Source organism: Microtus ochrogaster, linkage group LG2, assembly GCF_000317375.1.
Source record: "Microtus ochrogaster isolate Prairie Vole_2 linkage group LG2, MicOch1.0, whole genome shotgun sequence".
NCBI classification, from domain to species: Eukaryota; Metazoa; Chordata; class Mammalia; order Rodentia; family Cricetidae; genus Microtus; species Microtus ochrogaster.
This window is the reverse complement of record NC_022028.1, coordinates 4,551,333-4,572,207: the sequence shown is the minus strand read 5'-3', so window position 1 is coordinate 4,572,207 and position 20,875 is coordinate 4,551,333. Positions and strand designations below refer to the sequence as shown.

Genomic DNA, 20,875 nt, shown 5'->3' with positions numbered 1-20,875 from the left:
AACCAGAATGCTCTTCTAAAGGATTTGGTTGTCCTTCATAATTCAGCCTCAGTGACGGACATGTCAGCGTTCATTCAAGAAGCCTATAAGAAACTTGATCACTCTTAAAGAGTTTGTTTTGTTTTTGTTTTTAAGCATTGTTCCATATAATCTTATTGTTTATGAATTGTACAACTTTCCTTTTTAAGACAGAGCCTCACTCTGTCTGTAGCCTGGGCTAGTCCAGTATCACCCATGCTGGCCTTGAACTCACAACAATCCTGCCTCAGCATCTGAGTGCTGGGATTACTGTGTGAGCTTCACAACTGGCCTGAAGTTGTACAACTTAAATGTAATGACACTCCAAAACTGATGTTTCTGCAGAACAATTCCCCTCTGATATCCACTATAAAAATAGCCTTTGTGGGCCTATCATTAGTATCTAATGTTCTTAAAACAGTTTATAGTAGTTGCTAAATCTAAGAAATCCATATATACTATATCTATAGTTACTTGCTAAGACCATGTACTAAGAATGATTTTTAAAATTCAATAAAAAGACAATGTTGTAACAGTTCATGATTTCTGGATGGAACTTATTTATTGGGAGTAGCTTTGTGGATAAGAAGGGTTTATGTGTAGCACTTAATCAGTAAAGATGTGAGTGTGTCTTTCCCTTTAGCTAATAACCTACATTTTTTTGTTTGGTCATGTGGAACTAGAAGAATCCCACATGCTTCCTTAAATCCCTGGTCTTTGTGGAATTATTGCTGTTTTTTCCAAGTTTTTTTTTTTTTTGAAGGTAATAACATTTTGGTCCTTTGGTTGGCGAATGCTTAGATGTTGGATATTTTCTGCTGTCATCAAAGTATACTCTAAGAAGATTGTTTAAAAGGAACCTAAGTATATCTATTCCCTTAAAAATGAAAAACAAGAAAGAACAAAAACCGAGCCAGAAAACAGTTTTGGGGTAAGCCAGCATAGGAGAACTGACTGCTGAAGGTAGAGGGCACTGCTTTGACAGGAGGAGGTGACAGTCTAGGGGCAGCTGAGAGGGTAGCTGCTGGCTGGAAGGAAGCTCCAGCACCTGCAGTAGAAAGAAGTGTTTCTATGGGAAGTTACACAGAAGTGGCCCACAGCTCACCCATGTACCTGAGCTTTCTGAGAAGCTGTTAACACGCATGCCAGTTAGGAAACAGCTCAGGTTAGTGCCCTCCACGGGTGTTCATCTCATATCTCAACAACTGTCTCTAGAAGATAGGGGACAGGCAAGGTGGCAGTTTTAGCAAAGACAGCATTAGTTATATAAAGCTGTATCCCACCAAAGAATTCTTGCATAAACTTTGCCTCATGCTACGTTTATGTATGTGAAGAAATAATTCCATAAGCAGGTCAAAATCATCTCTAAGCAAAAGATGCTCATTGGTTTGTATTTTTTAGCTACTTATAACTCCAGTTGAAAAAATTCTCATAAGGAATATTTTGTTACTTTATTAAGGACATGTCATAATACTGTTAATTGCCCCCAAGCAGAGCTCCCCAGAATTCACCTACAGTTAACTATCTTGGGATTGATGCCTGTTATAGAGGGAAGTCTTGTTTTAGGAATCGTGGAGCTGCTCGATTCCAAAGAATCAGAAGCAGGATTGACTTAGGAACTAATGTCAGGAAGACATCAGGAAAGGAATAAATGCCACAGAATAACTTAAAACCCTGCACTCAGCAACTGAAAATTTCATGCTTTTAGACTAATAAAAGCCCAAGTCATTGATGTTTATCATTAGTTAGAACTTTTACACCAGCATGCTGTTTTCCTCAGGATATCTGCTTGATAAATGATTTCAGGTCAATTAGAATTCTAATTTATCAGTATTCTGAGAAAGAGGCAGCTCATTGCCATGGATGAACTAATTGGCAGTCCTCCTATCTTTGGAAGGATATAGCCTTTAACTTAGATCTGTGCTACTGTCAGGAAACCAGAAACATTTTTCCTGAAATGCTTTATTGTGGCATGCTTTTGTAAATGATTTGAGATAAATACGTAGCTAATATTCTTTATGGCCACATAGATGATAAGTAAATAAATACGGTATGAGTGAACAGCAGATGTCAGTAAGGCAATAGCCTGCCTAGCAAGCAGAGAACTATATGAAGCTCTGATGGTTTTGAAAAAGGTTTAAGAGCCAAGCCAGATACTGAATGCACCACGGACTAGAGAGCTCAACATATTTAAAGTATGTTTTTATAGATAAAGAACCACAAAATAGCTATACGTGAAGTACCAAGAGAAATGGATTAATTTCTCAAAGGAAAAGTTTTAAAGTGAAGAAATATTTGAAAGCTATTCAACCTTAAAATGATCACTTACACACAAAAGAAGTGTTTTCACCAGTTGGGTTGGCGAATGTTTATTTGTTAATTATTTAGAACTCAGACTGAAAACTGTTGAAATAAACTAACAGGGAAATAAGTGTTCAGTAAACTGCCATAGGACTATAACGTGGTATAACTGTTTGGCTAAGCGACTACGCAGGTAAATTACAGCCTCCACGTCACGTCAGTCATCTAAAATCCTTTATGTAAGCCTCTCCGTTCCCTCCACACTCTGTTGGGCTCTGTTTATTGTGAAACACCTGCGGTAGAACCTACGATTAAAGGATTTGCGTTATGTGGTTGGATATCATTTCTTTTCATTCTTTGTTTACCAAAAATAAGCAGTTTGCACCTGTCAAAATTAGCATTTGAGTTGACATTGGTGTAAATCTCACATTTCGTTCATTGTCAAGAAATTTTCAGCTTTGAGAAAAAGAAAGGAAAGAGCAAATAGAGAAATTCAGATTTCCCAGTTGAGTGATAGCGTTATCTACAGGTGTGAGCCCTGTTTGTGTTCAAATGCGCGTTTCTTAAAAAGCTGTTCTTCGGTGCATTTCTTTACTTCTAAATCACCACACAACAACCACTTTTTTTGGCTTAGGGGTTAGGCCATAAATAAGCTGACCTCTTAAATTCAAATAATTCCATTGGACACTGCACACGGTTCTGTTCTATATTGATAGTATCAGTTCATTAGAAAACTAAGGACCACAAAAAGATATATATTGCCCTTACATGTCTTATGTTTTTGTTTATCAATATACCAGTATTTAATACACCTTAATTTTATCACAGGATGATTGACATAATGATTTCTCGAATAACTGGGTTTTAGTTGCCAGTTACTCATTTTATTCCTTGGAACAGTGTCTTTCAGGAAGAACGTCCTAACTTACCTAGTCTCAGCAGTTAAGATGGAAAACAGTGGCCTCCTCTGTGGCCGCTTCAAGCAAGCACTCTCGGTGTGCCAGGGACATCTCTGCAGCTTGTTTCCCAAAGCCCTATTGAGCATGTGCTGAGATGCTCAAGTGCCCACTCGGTGGTGGAAATCCACAGTCTGACTTTTCGTTTAAAAGAATATGGTGCAGGAATTATAATTCCCAAAACTACTCTCAGTTACACAAGTACCCTTTTCTGAAAACTTTAACCTTGGAAGTTTAGGGCAACAAAATCGTTTTCTTGAAAAACATTTAAAAGCATCCAAAAGGTCAGTACAGATATCATTTTCCTATTGTACCTCCTTTGCCTAGCTTCTGTTCTTATTTCCTATCCCCACCCCACAATAGGATTCTGATAAATAGGTGGGCCTCATGTCTAAAACGGATCTAACTAGCCATCTATTCAAGGTTCATATTTGTTGGGTTTTGCACTACAAGACTAAATGGCGTTGAAAAGAAAAACGGATTGAAAATACCTGTGCTGGATTTGAGATGACTATTATCAGGCCTGCACAAATCCCACCCCTTCTCTAGGTGTGGCCACTCTCCCTCCTCTTTCCACTAAGGCTTAATTAGAAAAGTAGCCCAGGCGTATAAGTTTACCATTTACACAGAACGCGCTCTGCAGAGACACACAGCTAAAATACCTGTTTCCAACAGAACTCTCTCAACAGCAAGGTATGTTTTGTAAATAACCCCCTCCAAGTCATTAGCCTATCATTGGGAAAGAAGGAGAGACACGGTAAAGATACAATTCACCTTCTCTAGATAGGATAAATTCTTGTGTTTAGAGGAAAGAACGCTTTTGTGTGGTTTCATTTTTCACTTCAAATTTTCCATGGGAAAATAAGCATTACATAGTTTCAAGCTGCACTGTGCTGTGATTTTTAACTTGAGTAACAGAAGATACGTCTGTCATCTGAACCAAAAGTCCTTTATATGTGGTAGCTGTGAGCGGTAATTACGAGCAATGGATGACAGACAGGTCCTCGAAAGAAACTTTTCTTGTTTAAAGAGGAATGAAAAAGGTCCTCTATTTCACCCTAATTTTGATTCATTTCCCCCAAAGTCTAAAGTGCCATATACAGAGACAAAACACAGGAATTGTGAACCTAATTGATGAAAGGTTTTTTTGTTATGTTTTTGGTTTTGGTTTTGGTTTTTTCCTGTTACACAGTATTTATGTTAGAATCAGAAACCAAGCTGATTCCAAATATTCACAGCTGAAGGACAATGCTTTTAGAACATGCAAATCTGTTGCCTCAGAAAGCAACTCTAGAAGTTCCTAACATGGTAACCTTAAAATTAGCCTTTCACTGGAGGCCTTGTATTCATTGCTGCTCTCTTCATCAGGGAGCTCCCCAGGATCCAGTTCTGTGACCTGGGGTTGCTTTCAGCAACTTCCAGAGGCTGGAAACACAAAGGACTTTTGCCTACCAAATCCCTTCCTCACTGTCTAGGCTCCAGGGCTGTAGGAAAGTAAACGTCTCAAAGACCCAGGTTGTAGTAGTTTATTCAAGTAGCCCTTGAAAATTAGAAACGTTTTGAAATTATTAATTGTAATTTAAATAAAATTTAAAAGCTCACTGGCAGCAGAGATATACCATAATAAAGAAGATAGTTTTCCCAGGGCAAGGCTCCAAGACTCATCCATCACCCGAGGCATGTACTGACCTCTACAATTTCTGCAAATTTGGGGAAATGGATTGTATAATTTATGATAGTACGAGCTTATGTTCATATGAATGCTCCCCTAAAAATAAAAAAAAAATAGATACTGGGCATTGTGTTGTAAATGGTGTACTATCATGAAAACAAATTAATGTTTTTCTTGTTTCTAAAAATGATTTTCCAAAACAGTTATTCTTTCTTTCATTGTATGATTAATCAATAAAACTTTCCAGGTACTATCTCTGTGTTGATAAACAATATTCCTAAAGAAACTCAAGTTCTTAAACCTTGAAAAACTTGCTTTCCTCGGCAAGACTTTTTATGTGTGCCTATTGGCAGAAATTTACTTAAATAGGTTATACACCCTTACTTTCCAATTCTAGAAGATATTCTGATTATTAGGGACCTGTGGTAGAGTGGGAAAGACATGGCATTCTGCAAACTTTAACACTTTGTGTATATGTGTGTGTGTGTGTGTGTGTGTGTGTGTGTGTGTGTGTAAAAAACATGTTTTCTTTATCTCTGGGAATTTCTACATTCTGTTTTGTGGCACTAACCAGATCTTCACATTTGATGAAGATCACCCGTGAAATTCATCACTCTTCATTGGGAAAGACATGGCATTCTGCAAACTTTATGTGTTTGTGTATATGTGTGTGTGTGTGTGTGTGTGTGTGTATATACATGTGTAAAAAACATGTTTTCTTTATCTCTGGGAATTTCTACATTCTGTTTTGTGGCACTAACCAGATCTTCACATTTGATGAAGATCACCCGTGAAATTCATCACTCTTCATTGATCAGGCATTTTCACATCTGTGTGTTAAAAGTAGTATGATGCGTGTAAGGTCCAGGGGAATATCTGATTTTATTTTTTCACCTGAGTAATCTGTTGGTTGCAAGAGCTAAGCCCTGAAGGGAGTCTGATCCAGGGAGGCTCTGAATATAGGAAACCGGACTGCGGTGTAGAGATGGCCAACAGGCAAAAGCAAGCAACCAACAGGAGAGGAACATGGAGGAATCTTATGGATCCCTGAAGCAGCACCTAACCCTGTTTATTTCTCTCCATGTTAACTACCGGAAAGTTTAGTGGCAAATGTGAGCTCCCAGCATGGCATTTCTCATTGCGGTGGTTCAGTCTGCACTGTCGTGTGAAAGTTTGATGCAGTTGATACTGAAGCATTGCTCCTAGGGGAACGGAGTTAGGTTCGACAAGACTGTTTTCAATCACGAGTTATGCATAACCTCACTTTGTATGTTCTTTTTGTTATACACATTGTTTAGTCAATATGTATTGTTGATTGGCTCTCTCATCAAATGGTCAGTAACACTAAAATTCATGCTTGAACAATGCTTAACGTGCTCTTCCTGCTAGATACCACAGTCTCCTTACACTTAGGATTATCTAGGCAGCATTTATGCACTATGACTAGGAGCCATTTCTAATTTTTTAATTGTTTGTCAGTTCCATATATTTATGGCATGAACTTAATTTCCTTTCACTGCTGCTGCCTGCCATTTTTCTTTCTCTCTCTCATCCCCTTTCTCTCCCACTGGAACCCTTCTTCACAAGTCATCTGCCCCATCTTCCATTCCTTTTGTGTAAGGCCACTATATTTAGAGTTCCTTTCCCTTGACCACGGGTGAAAGGTTATTCAGTGAAGCAAGGACCACTCATCAATGGTGACACCTCCGAAGGGAATGACACACATTTCCCTTAATACTTATTGTCAATTGTCAATCACAGAGATGTGGAACCTCTCACAACCCATCCATGATGAAACGTTGGCAGGGCTACTCTTATACAGATAACAACAGCCACAATGATTCCATGAGGACAACAGCCCTGTCATGTCAAGGGAACATCTTTTGTTGTACATCTTCCACTCTCTGGCTCATTTTCCTACTCCCCTCCTGTACTCCCTGAACCTTAGAGAGAGTGATGCAGCTGCCTCTTTTAGGGCCAAACGCTGTACCATTGCTTATCCTCACATTTAAACAGAAAATTGCTAACAAAAGGTATGTTTTAATTAGGTAAATAAAAGTAGCACTAAATAGTGACTCTTGTTTACATCATCAGACCTGAAATAAGACAATAAAGAACACTGTGGAAATTAACTTGGAATTTGTGTCAAGAGACAGGTTTTTATTGTTCTTTACGCATCTATAAATAACTGCCACCTCTTTGCCAGGATTGATTTGGCAGTTATAAATGAATCTTAATTAAAAGGCAGTTGGATATCACATATGGAATCCAGGAATAAGATTCTATCTGTAGGACCATAGTCTATAGACCAAACGTTCTCTTGATTCTATTCCTTTTGTGCCTTATTTTCCCTTTTCCTGAATTTCAATTTCAACTTAATTCTTTTATATGTGTACACACAAACACATATGTGTGTGTGTGTGTGTGTGTGTGTGTGTGTGTGTGTGTGTATTACTTGTGTTCAAACAATTTCTTCACAGCATTTAGGGAATGATAGAGCTACTGGGTGGTTTCATTTTATCCTTTAATTAAGAGACAAGAAAGAGTTCAGGATAAACCAAAGGTAATGTTAGTTGACAAGTATTACAATTTCTCCAGAAGAGGAGGGGCCTCCAATCTAAGGAGACCATAGTCTCTAAAGGAGTAGGGATTTTTGTTTGCTTTTACTGTGTCAAACACAGTTATTTCTCTTCCCTCCCTGTTATCATTGGCCCATAAGTATCTATGTTTCTCTCCTATAACACGGAACTTCTATGGTGGGTGATGGTAAAGAAACTGACAAGCCAGGAATGCCCTCCCTTCTTGCTGCCAACAAGCTATTTGAGACCAACAAAAACAAAACACACTTGAATATAGAAGTCCAGCTCTCACTAGTTCCCTGTTGGGGACAATCAGAATATAGTGGACGTGTAGTCCCCTCTATAAATGATTAGGTCTAGTGACCTCCATTTGCACCTATTCACTGGTTTACCTACCCTGCACCCCCCCCACCTTCCATTTCCATCCTCTTCAAAGGCAGCATCAGCATTACACTAGAAGAAAACGGGATCCCTAGCATATTCCCAGTAAGATCAAAAGTTAATAAGCAGAAATTTAATGTCTATCTTCAAGTTTCTAGTTAGGTGCGGAATCTCAACCCTTTGGAGACGATGTTGGTGCTAAACTGCTCCACCAAATTACTGATACTGGAGAAAATGTTGAAGAGTCACTTTCCTGAATCACTCAAGGTATTGTGAGCCTAATAATACTGTGTTTCTTTATGGTGTTAATCTAGGAGGTAATGTCAGATGTGTGGCTGTCCCTGCTCTTCTCTGATGAACACAAGTTAGTTTCCCAGTCTGCTCCTGTCACCCTTCTGTCATCCCAGAGGACTCCTTAGGGAAATTTGGCCAATGGCAGACTGTATTATTTCTGAACATGGTTTAAATGATAGAATTTGGTGATGCTGAAGGTAAGACTATGCTTGAGAACTGAAGTTTAGTTATAGGTTTGTTACCTCTGTCTGGATCCCTCAAGCCTCCAATCTAAAATCCCAGAGGGCCTGCTGATCACTCTGTGACAGTGTTGAAGATGTCATAAATCAATATTATAATAAATGTAAAAAATGAGGCTGCTGTGAGCAATGAAGTTGCCTTGGAGTTGTTTCCTGTTTGATGATGATGATGAAGAAGAAAATACTGTGATATTAGCTCAACAATCCTTGCTATGCTGCAACTTTCACTAATTCTGTGTGTACATGATGTTTTGGGGACAGACATTTCTCTTAATGAAGGAAAAAGATGGGAAAGACATCTTTTTCAGAACAGCTTCTTTTATTACCTTCATATTAATTGGTGCTTAGTCACCAAGCAATCTCTCTCAGAATTATAGGATATCAGGATTTAACAGACTTTTTACTAGTTTCAATGGTCCTATTTGAAATGGTAACTCCATATTGTGTATATGTGTGTGAATATTTCTCTAATTCCTCTTTCAACTGGAATAGCTAAAGGTCTCTGGTTCTCTGGCTCAGGTGTATGGAGCAGTGATGAACATAAATCGTGGTAATCCCTTTCAAAAGGAAGTAGTATTGGACTCATGGCCTGACTTCAAAGCTGTAATCACCCGACGACACAGAGAGGTACAGTGCTGAAAAGCAACTGAGAAACATTAAAAGTAAAAATTGGCTCCAACTGGAAAGAAGGGGTTAGATAAAGGGAATGGTATGACCATTACAACAGCACACATTTTCTTAACATGTGATGCACGTCATCAGCGGTTTGTAGGTGGCTACTTTGGAGTCACAGATGGAAGACTGCTAGCCGGAAAGTGTTCCCTTAGCATCTCACAGTCTCTAGAAGATGAAGCACCCAATATGGACATAGTAGCTCCTTTACTAGTAGGGGATTTCTTAGGACTAATGAATTTGGGAATTTAAAAAAAAAAACATTAAGAAAACTTTAAAAAGTCAGCACAATGAGATCAATGTTCTCATTCTCCCTCTAAGACTAAAGAGAACCTCAAGGGATCAGAGATGATCTGCCCTCTGCATGAGGAAGGGGGTGAGGGCCGTGGTTCTTACATGGTGCTCACTGACTTTTACCTTTCGTGTGTGTGTGTGTGTGTGTGTGTGTGTGTGCAGCTAGTGATAAAAGCCAGGTATCCTGATTAGCTTCAGCTGTTAATGTGATGAGTTCTAGAGTCATCTGAGGCAACTCAGCAGAGGCACTGCTCAAGCTACTACAGTTTTAATTTTTATAAATTAAATCCTAGAAACTTGGAAAGTTCTTAAAACTTTCTTAGTTCTGGAAGAAAGAATCAAGGGGGAAAAGTCACAAAATTTCTAATTTTCTCACTATAGTATATTAGCCTTATTCTTGTTCTCTGTTTCTGTATAACTGATTTGAACAATTGAAACTTAGCTAGGTGGTAATAATAGCTAGTCTTTCCAGGGCATGGATTACCCAGCTTGGGTATTGCATTCATGACTATGTCTTCTGCCCAAGGCTGAGACAGATAACCTTGACCATTACACAAATGCATATGCTGTGTTCTACAAAGATATCAGCGCTTACCAACAGCTATTGGAAGATCGTGACGTTATCAACTGGGACCAAGTTTTTCAGATACAAGGTAAGGTCAAGTTCAAAGCATACATTATATGCTCGCATGTTCCTTTCTTATCCCGTACACCGGAGAGGTATGAAAAGATACCATGGAGACTAGAGAGATAGCTCAGTGGTTAAGAGTATTTGCTGTTCTTCCAGAATACCATGTTAGTGTTAGGCAGTTCAAACCACCTGTGACTTCAGCTCCAAGGAATTTGAAACCATCTTCTGGCCTTTGCAGTCAATGTGCCCATGTGTGCGTACACACACACACACACACACACACACACACACACACTTTTTATAGATCTCTTAAAAGATATTACATACATGTGCAATATATAGAGATAGACACTTAGAGATAAGTCCATAAATACTTAACATATATACTTGAGTTTTATACAGTTACTATTCCTATACTAGAGTATGTATGTTACCTTTGGCTTGGATCACTTATTTTTCTCTTGTAGGCAATATTTTGAGTGTTGGGTATGAAGGAACCCACTTGTAATCCCAGTGTTTGTGAGGTAGAGGCAGAAGGATCCAAATTTAAGGCCTGCCTAAGCCATATAGACTACATATATAGCACATTGTTAAAAAACAATAAAATACAAACCTTTTGATTACTTAGCTATAACTCAGTTTTGTAATAAGGGACACTAGTTATTGCAGCTGTAATTTTAGTAGCATTAACCTGTAAACTTTCTAGTCTTTACTCAGCTCAGAGAGGGAGGTGCCAAGGTTCAGCCACCATACTGCATTCCATATGCCTTCTCACCCAGTTGTAGTCTTGATGCCATACTGAGAAGTGACTCACAAATGGGGAGGAAAACAGAGTCACATAACATGCTTCAGTAATGAGCCAAGAAGAAAGAAAGCCACGTTACAGAGGACTCTGTCCACCCATAGTCAGACTGCAAAGGCTAGAAAACAGAGCACTTGGAGAGAGGGCAATGCTGTAGCTCTTAAGAACAGAGACCAAAGTCTATTTGTATGCTGGGGGTGGGGAGACAGTTCCCAGAACACTGCCTGATAAATATCAAACAAAGGGGTATAACTAATTAGCATGCTGGGAGAAATGAGTGGGATCTGGATGAATCAACTGAGCTCAATCTTCCAACCCCAGGCTGCACCTGGAATACCATAAGGGACGTTGTGGAAATGGACAGGAAGCTTTAAAGTTGCCTTGTGTTCTAGTCTCATTCCTGTGGATGATAAAATACCATGACCAAAAATAGCTTAGGGGCAAAAGGAGTTTATTTCAGCTTACAGCTGAAATAATTTCCTCATCAATCCCTGGGGGTCAGTCAAGGTACTAACTTCCAACACTGCATCCAAGAACAGAGAAGTCACGGGCAGAGAAACGAGGACGTGCCCATACACGCTCACTCACTTAGTTGCTTGCTTGCACTCAGTTTTATCTCTCTACTTTTAACAAGTTCAGGCCTGATTCCTGCCAAAGCTGCCACCCACAGCGGTCTGGTTCTCTCCAGATCAGTTAACTGATTAAGACAGTACTGCACAGACCTGCCCACAGGCTAACCCCCAGGTAGTCAATCCTTAGTGAGACTTCTTTCCCTTGTGATTCTAGCTTGTTAAGTTGAAGGTAACCATCACTCCTTACCATATTAAATAAATCTAAACTCTTATAAACAGCCGCCTTTAACTTTTAAAGCTATAAATAAGAAAAGACAATTCTCTTTAATACAATTAATTTGAGGTATTAAGTAAATTAACAAATAAAACTTCCAGTAAGAAATTCCAAATTCCCTTGAGATATTTCCAGCAGTAGTAGAAGCGCATGACTGGTGATGACAACATAATTTGATTTGTAGATCAAGAAGAGAATGTCTGTAGTAATACATATATAACTAACTGTATCGTGGTTAAAACATGACAGGCTATCAGACAGTGGCATTGATGACAGTTGGCATAAAAATGCTGAAATAAATGACTGTGCTTCTGTGTCTGTCATCATCCAGGGCTGCAAGGTGAATTATATGCTGTGTCCAAAGCCGTTGCCAATGCAAAGCTGTTGGATTTGGATATACAGCTGTCTTCCTTCAAGGCTGTCCATTTTTCTCCTGTTTCATCTGTGCCAGACCACAGTTTCCTGTATGGAAAACAGGTTCTACATTTGGAGCTGGATTTACTGTTATGCAAGTCCTAATAACAATGCTGGAGTGTTTATTATTGTGAAAGAATAGTTAGGCTTTACGAATTGGGCCATTGGGCTAAGGGTGTGTGTGTGTGTGTGTGTGTGTGTGTGTGTGTGTGTATTTACATACACTTTTTCTCTTCCTATGTTTCACTACTTATTATTCCTCTGAAAATCAAATAGTATCTTTGTCAATAGTCAGTGAGCTCGTGAAACCTGCATTTTCCTAGTATATGAAGTATACATAAAAAAGTCATCTTTTGTTTCCCTTCTTCATGATACATTCCTAAGTAATCCTTGTGGTCTGAGTCCAAAGTTGTTGAGGTTTCTGCTGTTTAAAGCTAGAGGTGTGTTACTGTTTTACGTTGGGCTTTTAACTACAAGGGACTAAATGATTTGAATATATCCCTCTCCCTTTCTATGTTTCTTTTTTATCTGTCCTCTAAAGTAGAACCATCGTGACTCTATTTTTTACAGAGCTGAAATAAAACACACAAGTGAGTCCTGAGGCCAGGAACTGATCACAACTCCAGCATGTGAAGGCAGTCCCTTGCAAACACGTGTCTCTGTGTGTCTACACTGCCTCTTCTCTTATTTGAAGGCCTTGCATCATTGGCCTCTTCCCCGCAGCTTATCCTTCCTGGACCTCAATCCCTTCTTAAGAACTGGGGCCTAGGAGCTGGAGAGATTGATAGCTCACTCTGGTAAAGTGTCTTTGACACAAGCACCCACTTAAAAGTTGGTTGTGGCAGCAAACACCTGTTGCTCTGAGGCAAATAAGAGTCTCTCTGGCACTTGCTGGCCATCCAGTCCAAGTGGGATTTAGTGAGAGACCCTGTCTCAAAAACAGAGTGGAGAACAATTGAAGAAGACACCTCATGTTGACATGCACACACACACACACACTTTATAAGTTAAATTAAAAGAATTAGGGTGTAGTATCTTTTTTAAATAATTTTTTAAAAGAATAAAACAAGGTTGATTAAAAAGTGCCCACCTCCATGCATGTTAGTTCTCTGCTCCTGTGGTAGGTGCTGGAGGACATGGTAAGCACAGACTAACTCTAACATTGCAGGAAATCAAAGGAAATCACCAGGGCTTTCTTTTATGTTTTATATGGAAACTTGGAGCACACATGAACTTTGAAAGGAAAATCCCTCCCACAGTACATTGGTAATCTTTCACATATACCCTGTGACCTCCCCCAGCACAGGGACAATCTTCCATATCCATCCTGAGAACTATACCCTATGAATACTGCATACTTATTCAATTAACTGAAACAGGATTCATAATTTTATCCTTAATCCTAGCTACTTTAAGATACAAAAGGCAAAGAATATTTTTTGTGTGTTGTGGGGACGGTTTTCGATACAGGGTTTCTCTGTGACACCCTGGCTGTCCTGGAACTCTGTAGAGACCAGGCTGCCCTCAAATACCTGCCTCTGCTTTCCAAATACTGTGATTAAAGGTGTGTGTCCCACTCCTAGGTAAGACGAAGATTTCTTAAAAGAAAAACTAATCCCTGTTTGCCTTCCGCAGTCTTGGCTAGCTACTATTTCATTCTCTGCTTTATGGAGATTAGGATTTTAGATTCTTCATGTGAGTGAGATTGTGTGCTCTCTGACTTTCTGCACTTGGCTTATTTTTATTAATATAACAACAGTCCCATCCGTGTTTTTACAGATGATAAGACTGAATCTTCTTTTTAAGGATGAATACGATTTCATTGTATATATGTCACATTATTTGTAAATGCCTAAAATGAGTCCGTGTCTTGCTTATTGAGAAGCATGTTGTGGTCAACAGGGACTGATTTTACTACTTTGGGCTATATAGTCCTGAATAGAATTTCTTTTTCTTTTTCTTTTTTTTTTCTGAGACAGGGTTTCTCTCTAGCTTTGGAGCCTGTTCTGGAACTAGCTCTTGTAGACCAGGCTGGCCTCAAACTCACAGAAATCAGCCTGCCCCTGCCTCCCGAATGCTGGGATTAAAGGCATGTGCCATCACCGCCCAGGATTTCTTGATCATATTACAGTTCTTTTTTTTTAATGTTTATTTATTTATTTATTTATTTATTTATTTATTTATTTATTTATTATGTATACAGTGTTCTACCTGCACATATCCCTGCAGGCCAGAAGAGGGCACCAGACCCCATTACAGATGGTTGTGAGTTACCATGTGGTTGCTGGGAATTGAACTCAGAACCTTTGGAAGAGCAGGCAATGCTCTTAACCGCTGAGCCATCTCTCCAGCCCCTCATATTACAGTTCTAATTTTAATTTTTGGAGGCATCACCATGCTGTTCCTTAGTAGCTATACTAATTTACTTTTCTCCTAGTGTATAAAGTTTCCTTTTCCAATCTTCACTACTCCTTGTTGTCTCTTGACTTTTGGATAAGAACCTTTCTAACTTCATTGAGGTGATATTTCTTTGTGGGTTTGATTTGTAGTTTTTTTTCATGTACCTCTTGGCCATTCGTATACCATATTTTTAAAAATGTCCCTGTAGGTCTAAATTTCTAAATTATGTTATTTGTTTTTATTCCAATTAGAAATTTTTTCATTCCTTGTGTTCTGAATATTCGACACCTATCACAAGTATAATTTACAAGAGCTTTTACCCATTCTTCAGGGTTTTGCTTCATTGTTTTGTTTGTTTAGTTGTACACAGCCTTTCACCATAGTGTGTCATACTGAATTTAGCTGCCTTCTAGAAGCTCTTACCTTGATATAGTCCTATATTTGCAGTTTTCCCCATACTTCTGTATCTTATTCAAAATATCCTTGTCTATCCCAGTGTCATGCGGCTTATTCTGGTAATCTTTCCTAGCAGTAACATTTGTCTTTAACCCCAAATCCATACTCAAATTGTGGACTGTACTCCAAATACTTCATCCTTCTTGTACAAATGTGTAACACGCTGTGCCTGAGGTGCACTTGCCTTGGCAATGTTTCTGCTTGTACTAATATTTGTGCTTGAGTTTCTCTGCCCTTTCTTTAAAGTATACTTTCAAAGTTGAACTGAAAAATCATAAGCCAGTCCCCTCCTTCTCTCCTGAACAAAAGATTGGCCAATGCTACAGCTGGCAACCACTAAGAAAAGTAAAAGGCATAATTAGATAAAACCTCTGCAGGGCTATTATTTGAGTCTTTACCAGTCAATGGGTTAAGTAGTTTTGACATATTCACAATGCTAGCAAATTCCAAGGCACACTCAGCCTTAGAGGCTCTAATTTGCTTCAGCTCTTATAATTTCAGTCATCTATGTGTATGAATTCTCTTTGTGTGTGCAAACATGCCAGAAGAGGGTATCAGAACCCAATATAGATGGTTGTGAGCCACCCTGTGGGTGCTGGGAATTGAACTCAGGACCTCTGGAAGAGCAGCCACTGTTCTTAACCGCTAAGCCATCTTTCTAGCCCAGAACCTTGTTTCAGTTCTTAAAATGAACCAGGAACTTTATCTTGACATCAGGGATTTTACATATAAAATTACTAGACACTTGAATAAAAAATTTAAAATAAATAAAAGCTAGTGACCTGTAAAACTTAGCCAGTGAAAAAATGAGAGTATTCGATCTAGAGAGAAGCAGCAGAAAGGAAAGGCTGGCAGACTTAATTCTTCCAGAGAATGTGCATATGCATAATGACTTGTATAGCCATGACTCTGCAAAGACAGAATGATGCTGAATGCTAAAACATCATTAAGTTCAAAATATTAGTGCTCAAAAAAAATCTGGATTGCCTAAGACTTCACCACTTCACAAAGTCTTATAAGGGCAACTCTGAGTGAAAATGATAGTAGTAGTAGTAATAGTAGTAATCGTAATAATAATAATAATAATAATAAAATAACAATAATAATAATAAGTATGTGTGTGCTAACTGTGACCTGGTTTATGATTCAAGAATCTAGCAACACTCAAAATCAAAAGAGGTTCTAACACTCTACCCCTCAAGATAATAGCAAGTCGGATACTGGGAACAAAATAGGGAATCACAGGATTGGCATCAGCTAGGTGTCTGCCTCCTTTGGGAGTGAGTCCAGTCAACTGTCTGCTTGTGACTGGCTGAACCCTGAGAGTCTGTTATTTTTCTGCATCGATACAAAAGCAATCCAAATATAAATTAAGTTATACTTCTTCTCCCAGAAAGCGAAGATGTAGAAGCAGCCTCGGCCACACCGCAGTCTGCATAGCTGACGAAAACAAGTGGGCATGAAGCTAAATTTCACGTGACGGCCTTTCAAGTGGGAAGCGTTTTAAGTTCTAAATTCTTGAAAAAGCCAAACATAGTCTTAGAGCTGATTTCCATTTATGGTCTGTAGGAAAAGGGTAGCTATTGGTAGTCACGTGACTACCAATTTATTGATTTATTGATTTTCTTTCAGAACTGGGCCTACCCCGAGACTGACCTACCTGAGCGTCTCCGATGCTGATCTCCTCAACCGGACTTGGTCCCGTGGCGGCAACCAGCAGTGCCTGCGGTACATAGCCAAACTCATCGAGTGCTTTCCCAGCGTGTGTGTGCGTGACGAGCAGGGAAACCCCGTGTCCTGGGGTATCACCGACCAGTTTGCCACCATGTGTCATGGCTACACCCTACCTGACCATCGCAGGAAAGGTTACAGTCGACTGGTGGCCCTCACACTGGCCAGGAAGTTGCAAAGCCGAGGATTCCCCTCCCAGGGAAATGTCCTGGATGACAATGTGGCTTCTATAAACCTCCTGAAGAGTGTCCATGCTGAGTTCTTGCCTTGTCGGTTCCATAGGCTTATTCTCACCCCTGCGGCTCTCTCTAGACAAACTCACCTTTAGCTCAGAGAAACTCCAAGAATGTTCTACTTTCCCTGAATATACACCCTGTTTTAGCTACCTGTGAAATGTGAATTAAACCAAAAAAAAAAAAAAGCATATCATTGAAAAGGGTCTGAAAAACACATGCCAGATCACCCTGAGAAACCTTTTCCTTCTTAGATTTCCACCATCAAGAATTCTGAGGGCTAGGATCCCAGTAACTATGTCTCAGAATAGAGGACCCACTGCAGGGACGATACCTTTAAATTCAGCCGTTCCTGGACTACTGTTAGAAACGGCTGCGTGAGGAAGTGTGGTAAAATATAGAGCCATTGGCCTCCTGCTCCATAGTCTCCAGCCATGCCTCCCTCCTGCTGTAAAATCTTCAAGCTCCCAACCTGTCTTGGGTCCCCCTTCAGTGGCTGACTGCTGGTTCTGTCGGTGACATTAGCTATAGCTCTTCCTTGGGAGTGGTTTATCAGAACCCCCAGGCTGAGAGATTGCAACACAGAGGCCGACCTGTCCCCATAGCTCCTGATGCACCAAGCACCTGGCAGAACCTGAGAATTTGCATTTCCCAGTTTTCCTTCTCATTTGCCTTGGATGAACAACTGTCATCATAAGGCAAGACCTTACCCATGAACTCTTCCAGACACCTGAATGATAATCTACTTTTTTATGAAAATCTGAAATTCACATATAGGTGTGTATGAAATTATAAAAATGGCAGATAAGATGTGTTACATGCATATTTTCTATAGGTATATATTTATAATCCTTGAAGATTGATATTATAATCAACTTTGACCCTCTTATTACATTGAAGAAATTTTGAATCTAGAGGCAATAAATCCTTCAAGATTACATTTACTATGATCAGTACTGGAAAGCCAGATGTCTGTAATTTTTATTTTAGTTCTCACATAGTTAAATTAATTTATTATTATTTTACTGTTGTGATTCATTTTTGTGTTATTTGGTCTCTGTGAGTAAATCAGAGGACAATAGATAGGGGGTTAATTTTCCGTTTTCATTTTGTGGGTCTCAGAGCTCAAACTCAGGCCCTCAGCCTCAGTGGCCGGCACCTTTATCTGATAAGTCATCTCAGCATCCCTGTTATCATTATTGTAAATTTAATTTTCCACTGCTCTAGTCATATGTAATTTTCAATAATGTAATAATGTAACAAACACCAGGATGAAAGCAGACATCAATGCAATGGGTGAACTTATGTAGACTCAGTAAAGTTGACTTTGCCATACAGAAACCAGTGCTTCCTCTCCCCTGGAACTTACAAAATCTTAGTTACAAAAATAAAGCAAAATCCAATGTTTAGGTGTTTATTCTGTGAGGAGACAAAATGGTTGGTGTGCATGAGATTTTAATAATAAGACTTCTCGAGGGCAGATTTATTCCTAGGTGATCCTTAGCCAATGGTTACCTAGGAACTCATCCATGGTACCAGAGAGAAATAAGAGGAGTCCATAAAACCCTGGGGAAAACACGGGCTAATTTCTGCCCTTGGGATGCTCATTATCTTTAGCCCTGACTCAACATGAGTAGCAACTGCCACAGTCTTGGTGTTATCATTATTGCTTGTTTCTTCCTAGTGATAATTTATCTACCATTTATAGATAAGTACACCAAGCACTGTATGCTCTAATGTAATCTTCAGGATAGATGAACTGTTCTCTTACTGAGTTAGTGATGTAATGACTCATCAAAAATTATTCAGTGTTTAAGTGGCAAAATCATGACCATAATCTGAATCTGTTGCATCCCTAATTGTACACTTAACGTGGTGCTTTTAGTTGTTATTCTCAGTAGGAACTTTCAACTCCTTTCTGTATGGTCTGAGAAGCACCCCCACCTCCAAATCTCACATTCTCAGAGAATCTCCAACAAAGAAAAGACTCAAAAAGCCCACTTCTGCATTCTGGGCTGCTGTGGTGGCTCCTCCTCTGAGCCTTAAGTCCAGGAGTTGTGTTATAGTTGTTACAGTTTTAGAAGGATGAGAACACCAGTGTTTGCAAAATGAAGATGACCATAGGCCATTGTGTTGTAGAAGGTTGTAGAGGTTGTAGAAGAGAGAATATTAACATCTCTCTCTCTTGCTGTGGTGAGGTTGTAAAAGAAAGGATATTAACATCTCTCTCTTGCTGTGGTGAGGTTTTAGAAGAAAGAATATTAACATCTTTCTCTTGCTGTTTTCTGAGGTTTGGACTTTATTTACATACACCCTGCTTTTTTCTCAGACCTGGGAAAACTGGCTTCAGCAAGTGATGCTTCTCACCTTTGCTGTGAACACAAACTGAGATGGTCCCTCACAGTTCCTTCGGGAACAAAGCTGCTTCTTCTAGTTGTTTTAATTAGCCTCATGTCATTTGGAACCTTCTAGAAATGATTCCATTATCTCCTCATTTTCAAAAGTGTTTACCTCTAACGATTGACAACATTTTTGGTCATTTTTCAGTTTCATTGTCTGTATAAATAGGAAATAATTTTGTATAATTTAATTAAAACTTATACAAGTATACAAAATTGTGAGCCTATATATTTATGTGTAAAATAAAATTGGATCATATTTTAGTATGATGTCATTCATTAAATATGTAATTTTGTCTAAAAATATTGGGCGCAATATTTAATTTTTCCCTTCTAATTTGCACTGCACTAACCATTCTATCTTACATGGAGCCATGATGGAAATATTTGTTCAACTTTCAACTCTGTTTTAATCATATTTAAGGAATGGATGGATGTATCCAGAAATGCCAAGAGGAAGGATGGCATGAGAGAGGAGTAGCGATTATAGACCTTTATTTACTCGCTTCAAAAAATTCTTCTGTGCACTACAAACCAATACAGACTTTTAAAGTAGAGCTTTATCTTAATTAAACGTAATTAAGCAATCTCTTTAGTTATGACTTGAAAGGCTACGAAGTAAGCAAGAGACAAAACTGATTTGGATTTGGGTACTGGCAAAGCTGAACATGAAAAGTGAACAGCTACCTGAGTCACTAGGGAGGGAATGTCAGGACTGAGCTGGGTCACTATCGGGTATAGGGAGCGATGAATGCCAGTTATGGCTGAATTCTCAGTACTGTGAGAACTAGCTGGTAGGATAGTTCAGAGACTAGAAACAGTGTCTGGGTCAGGCATGGTTGGAAGGAGTGAAAATGCTTGTTTAGTCTTAGACTGTTGAACTCTAATGAGTTGTGGAATAGGAAGCGGTGGGGTCAAGTTGAATGCCAAGTTTTAAGCACAGAGACATCTAAGACATAAATATATAGTCAGGAATCATCAGGATGCAGACAGAAAGAAACAGGAGTTTTACTGAGACTGTTTAGAACTAGACCTTGAATAAATCACTTTAGGTAAGTGGAGGCAAAGGCTCTAGAATGGAAAAGGGAAGACAGAGAAACACCATCAGATGGCCATCACAGAGAAGAATTTTCTAAGTGAGAAATGATCCGGCCGTGAAATTTTGCTGAGGCTCAAGAACACAGAGAGCCTGGAGTTGTGGGGCAGGTCTGTAATCCTACTTGGTGGGAGGTGGAGGCAGAATTCAAATCCATCCATCATCAGCTACAAAATGAGTCTGAGGTCAGTCCAAATTGCATGAGATTGTCTCAAATGTAGTAAAACTGCAAGGGAATATGAAAGGAGACGTCTCTGTTGCACCACAGTGAATTTGAAAATGCACATGCTAAAAAAAAACCCAGGAGGAGCCGGGCGGTGGTGGCACATGCCTTTAATCCCAGCACTTGGGAGGCAGAGGCAGGCGGATTTCTGTGAGTTCGAGACCAGCCTGGTCTACAAGAGCTAGTGCCAGGACAGGCTCCAAAGCCACAGAGAAACCCTGTCTCGAAAAACCAAAAA

General features: G+C 39.3%; 2 protein-coding genes and 1 pseudogene across 2 annotated transcripts in view; all 3 read left to right on the top strand.

The window, feature by feature from the left end:
- Positions 1–558, top strand: part of Cenpq (centromere protein Q) — a 14,532-nt gene extending 13,974 nt beyond the window's left edge. Inside the window, exon 9 of the mRNA XM_026785791.1 lies at positions 1–558. This exon is cut by the window's left edge and continues 1 nt beyond it. Coding sequence (XP_026641592.1) covers positions 1–108 — 108 coding nt within the window. The 3' untranslated portion in view covers positions 109–558.
- Positions 559–4,868: 4,310 nt separating this feature from the next.
- LOC113457583 lies at positions 4,869–5,042 on the top strand (annotated as a pseudogene).
- Positions 5,043–8,096: 3,054 nt separating this feature from the next.
- On the top strand, positions 8,097–17,014 carry Glyatl3 (glycine-N-acyltransferase like 3). The gene is made up of 5 exons (XM_005359783.1): positions 8,097–8,174; positions 8,960–9,067; positions 9,933–10,059; positions 12,017–12,149; positions 16,588–17,014. Exons 1-5 carry the CDS (start codon positions 8,097–8,099, stop codon positions 17,012–17,014), a joined length of 873 nt encoding a protein of 290 aa, XP_005359840.1.
- Positions 17,015–20,875: the final 3,861 nt, after the last annotated feature.

Coding starts and splice junctions, on each gene's coding strand:
- Glyatl3 (XM_005359783.1), top strand. CDS start 8,097: ATGTTGGTGCTAAACTGCTCCACCAAATTACTGATACTGGAGAAAATG. Junction 8,175..8,959: donor ACTTTCCTGAATCACTCAAG/GTATTGTGAGCC, acceptor TCTCTGGCTCAG/GTGTATGGAGCAGTGATGAA. Junction 12,150..16,587: donor GTGCCAGACCACAGTTTCCT/GTATGGAAAACA, acceptor ATTTTCTTTCAG/AACTGGGCCTACCCCGAGAC.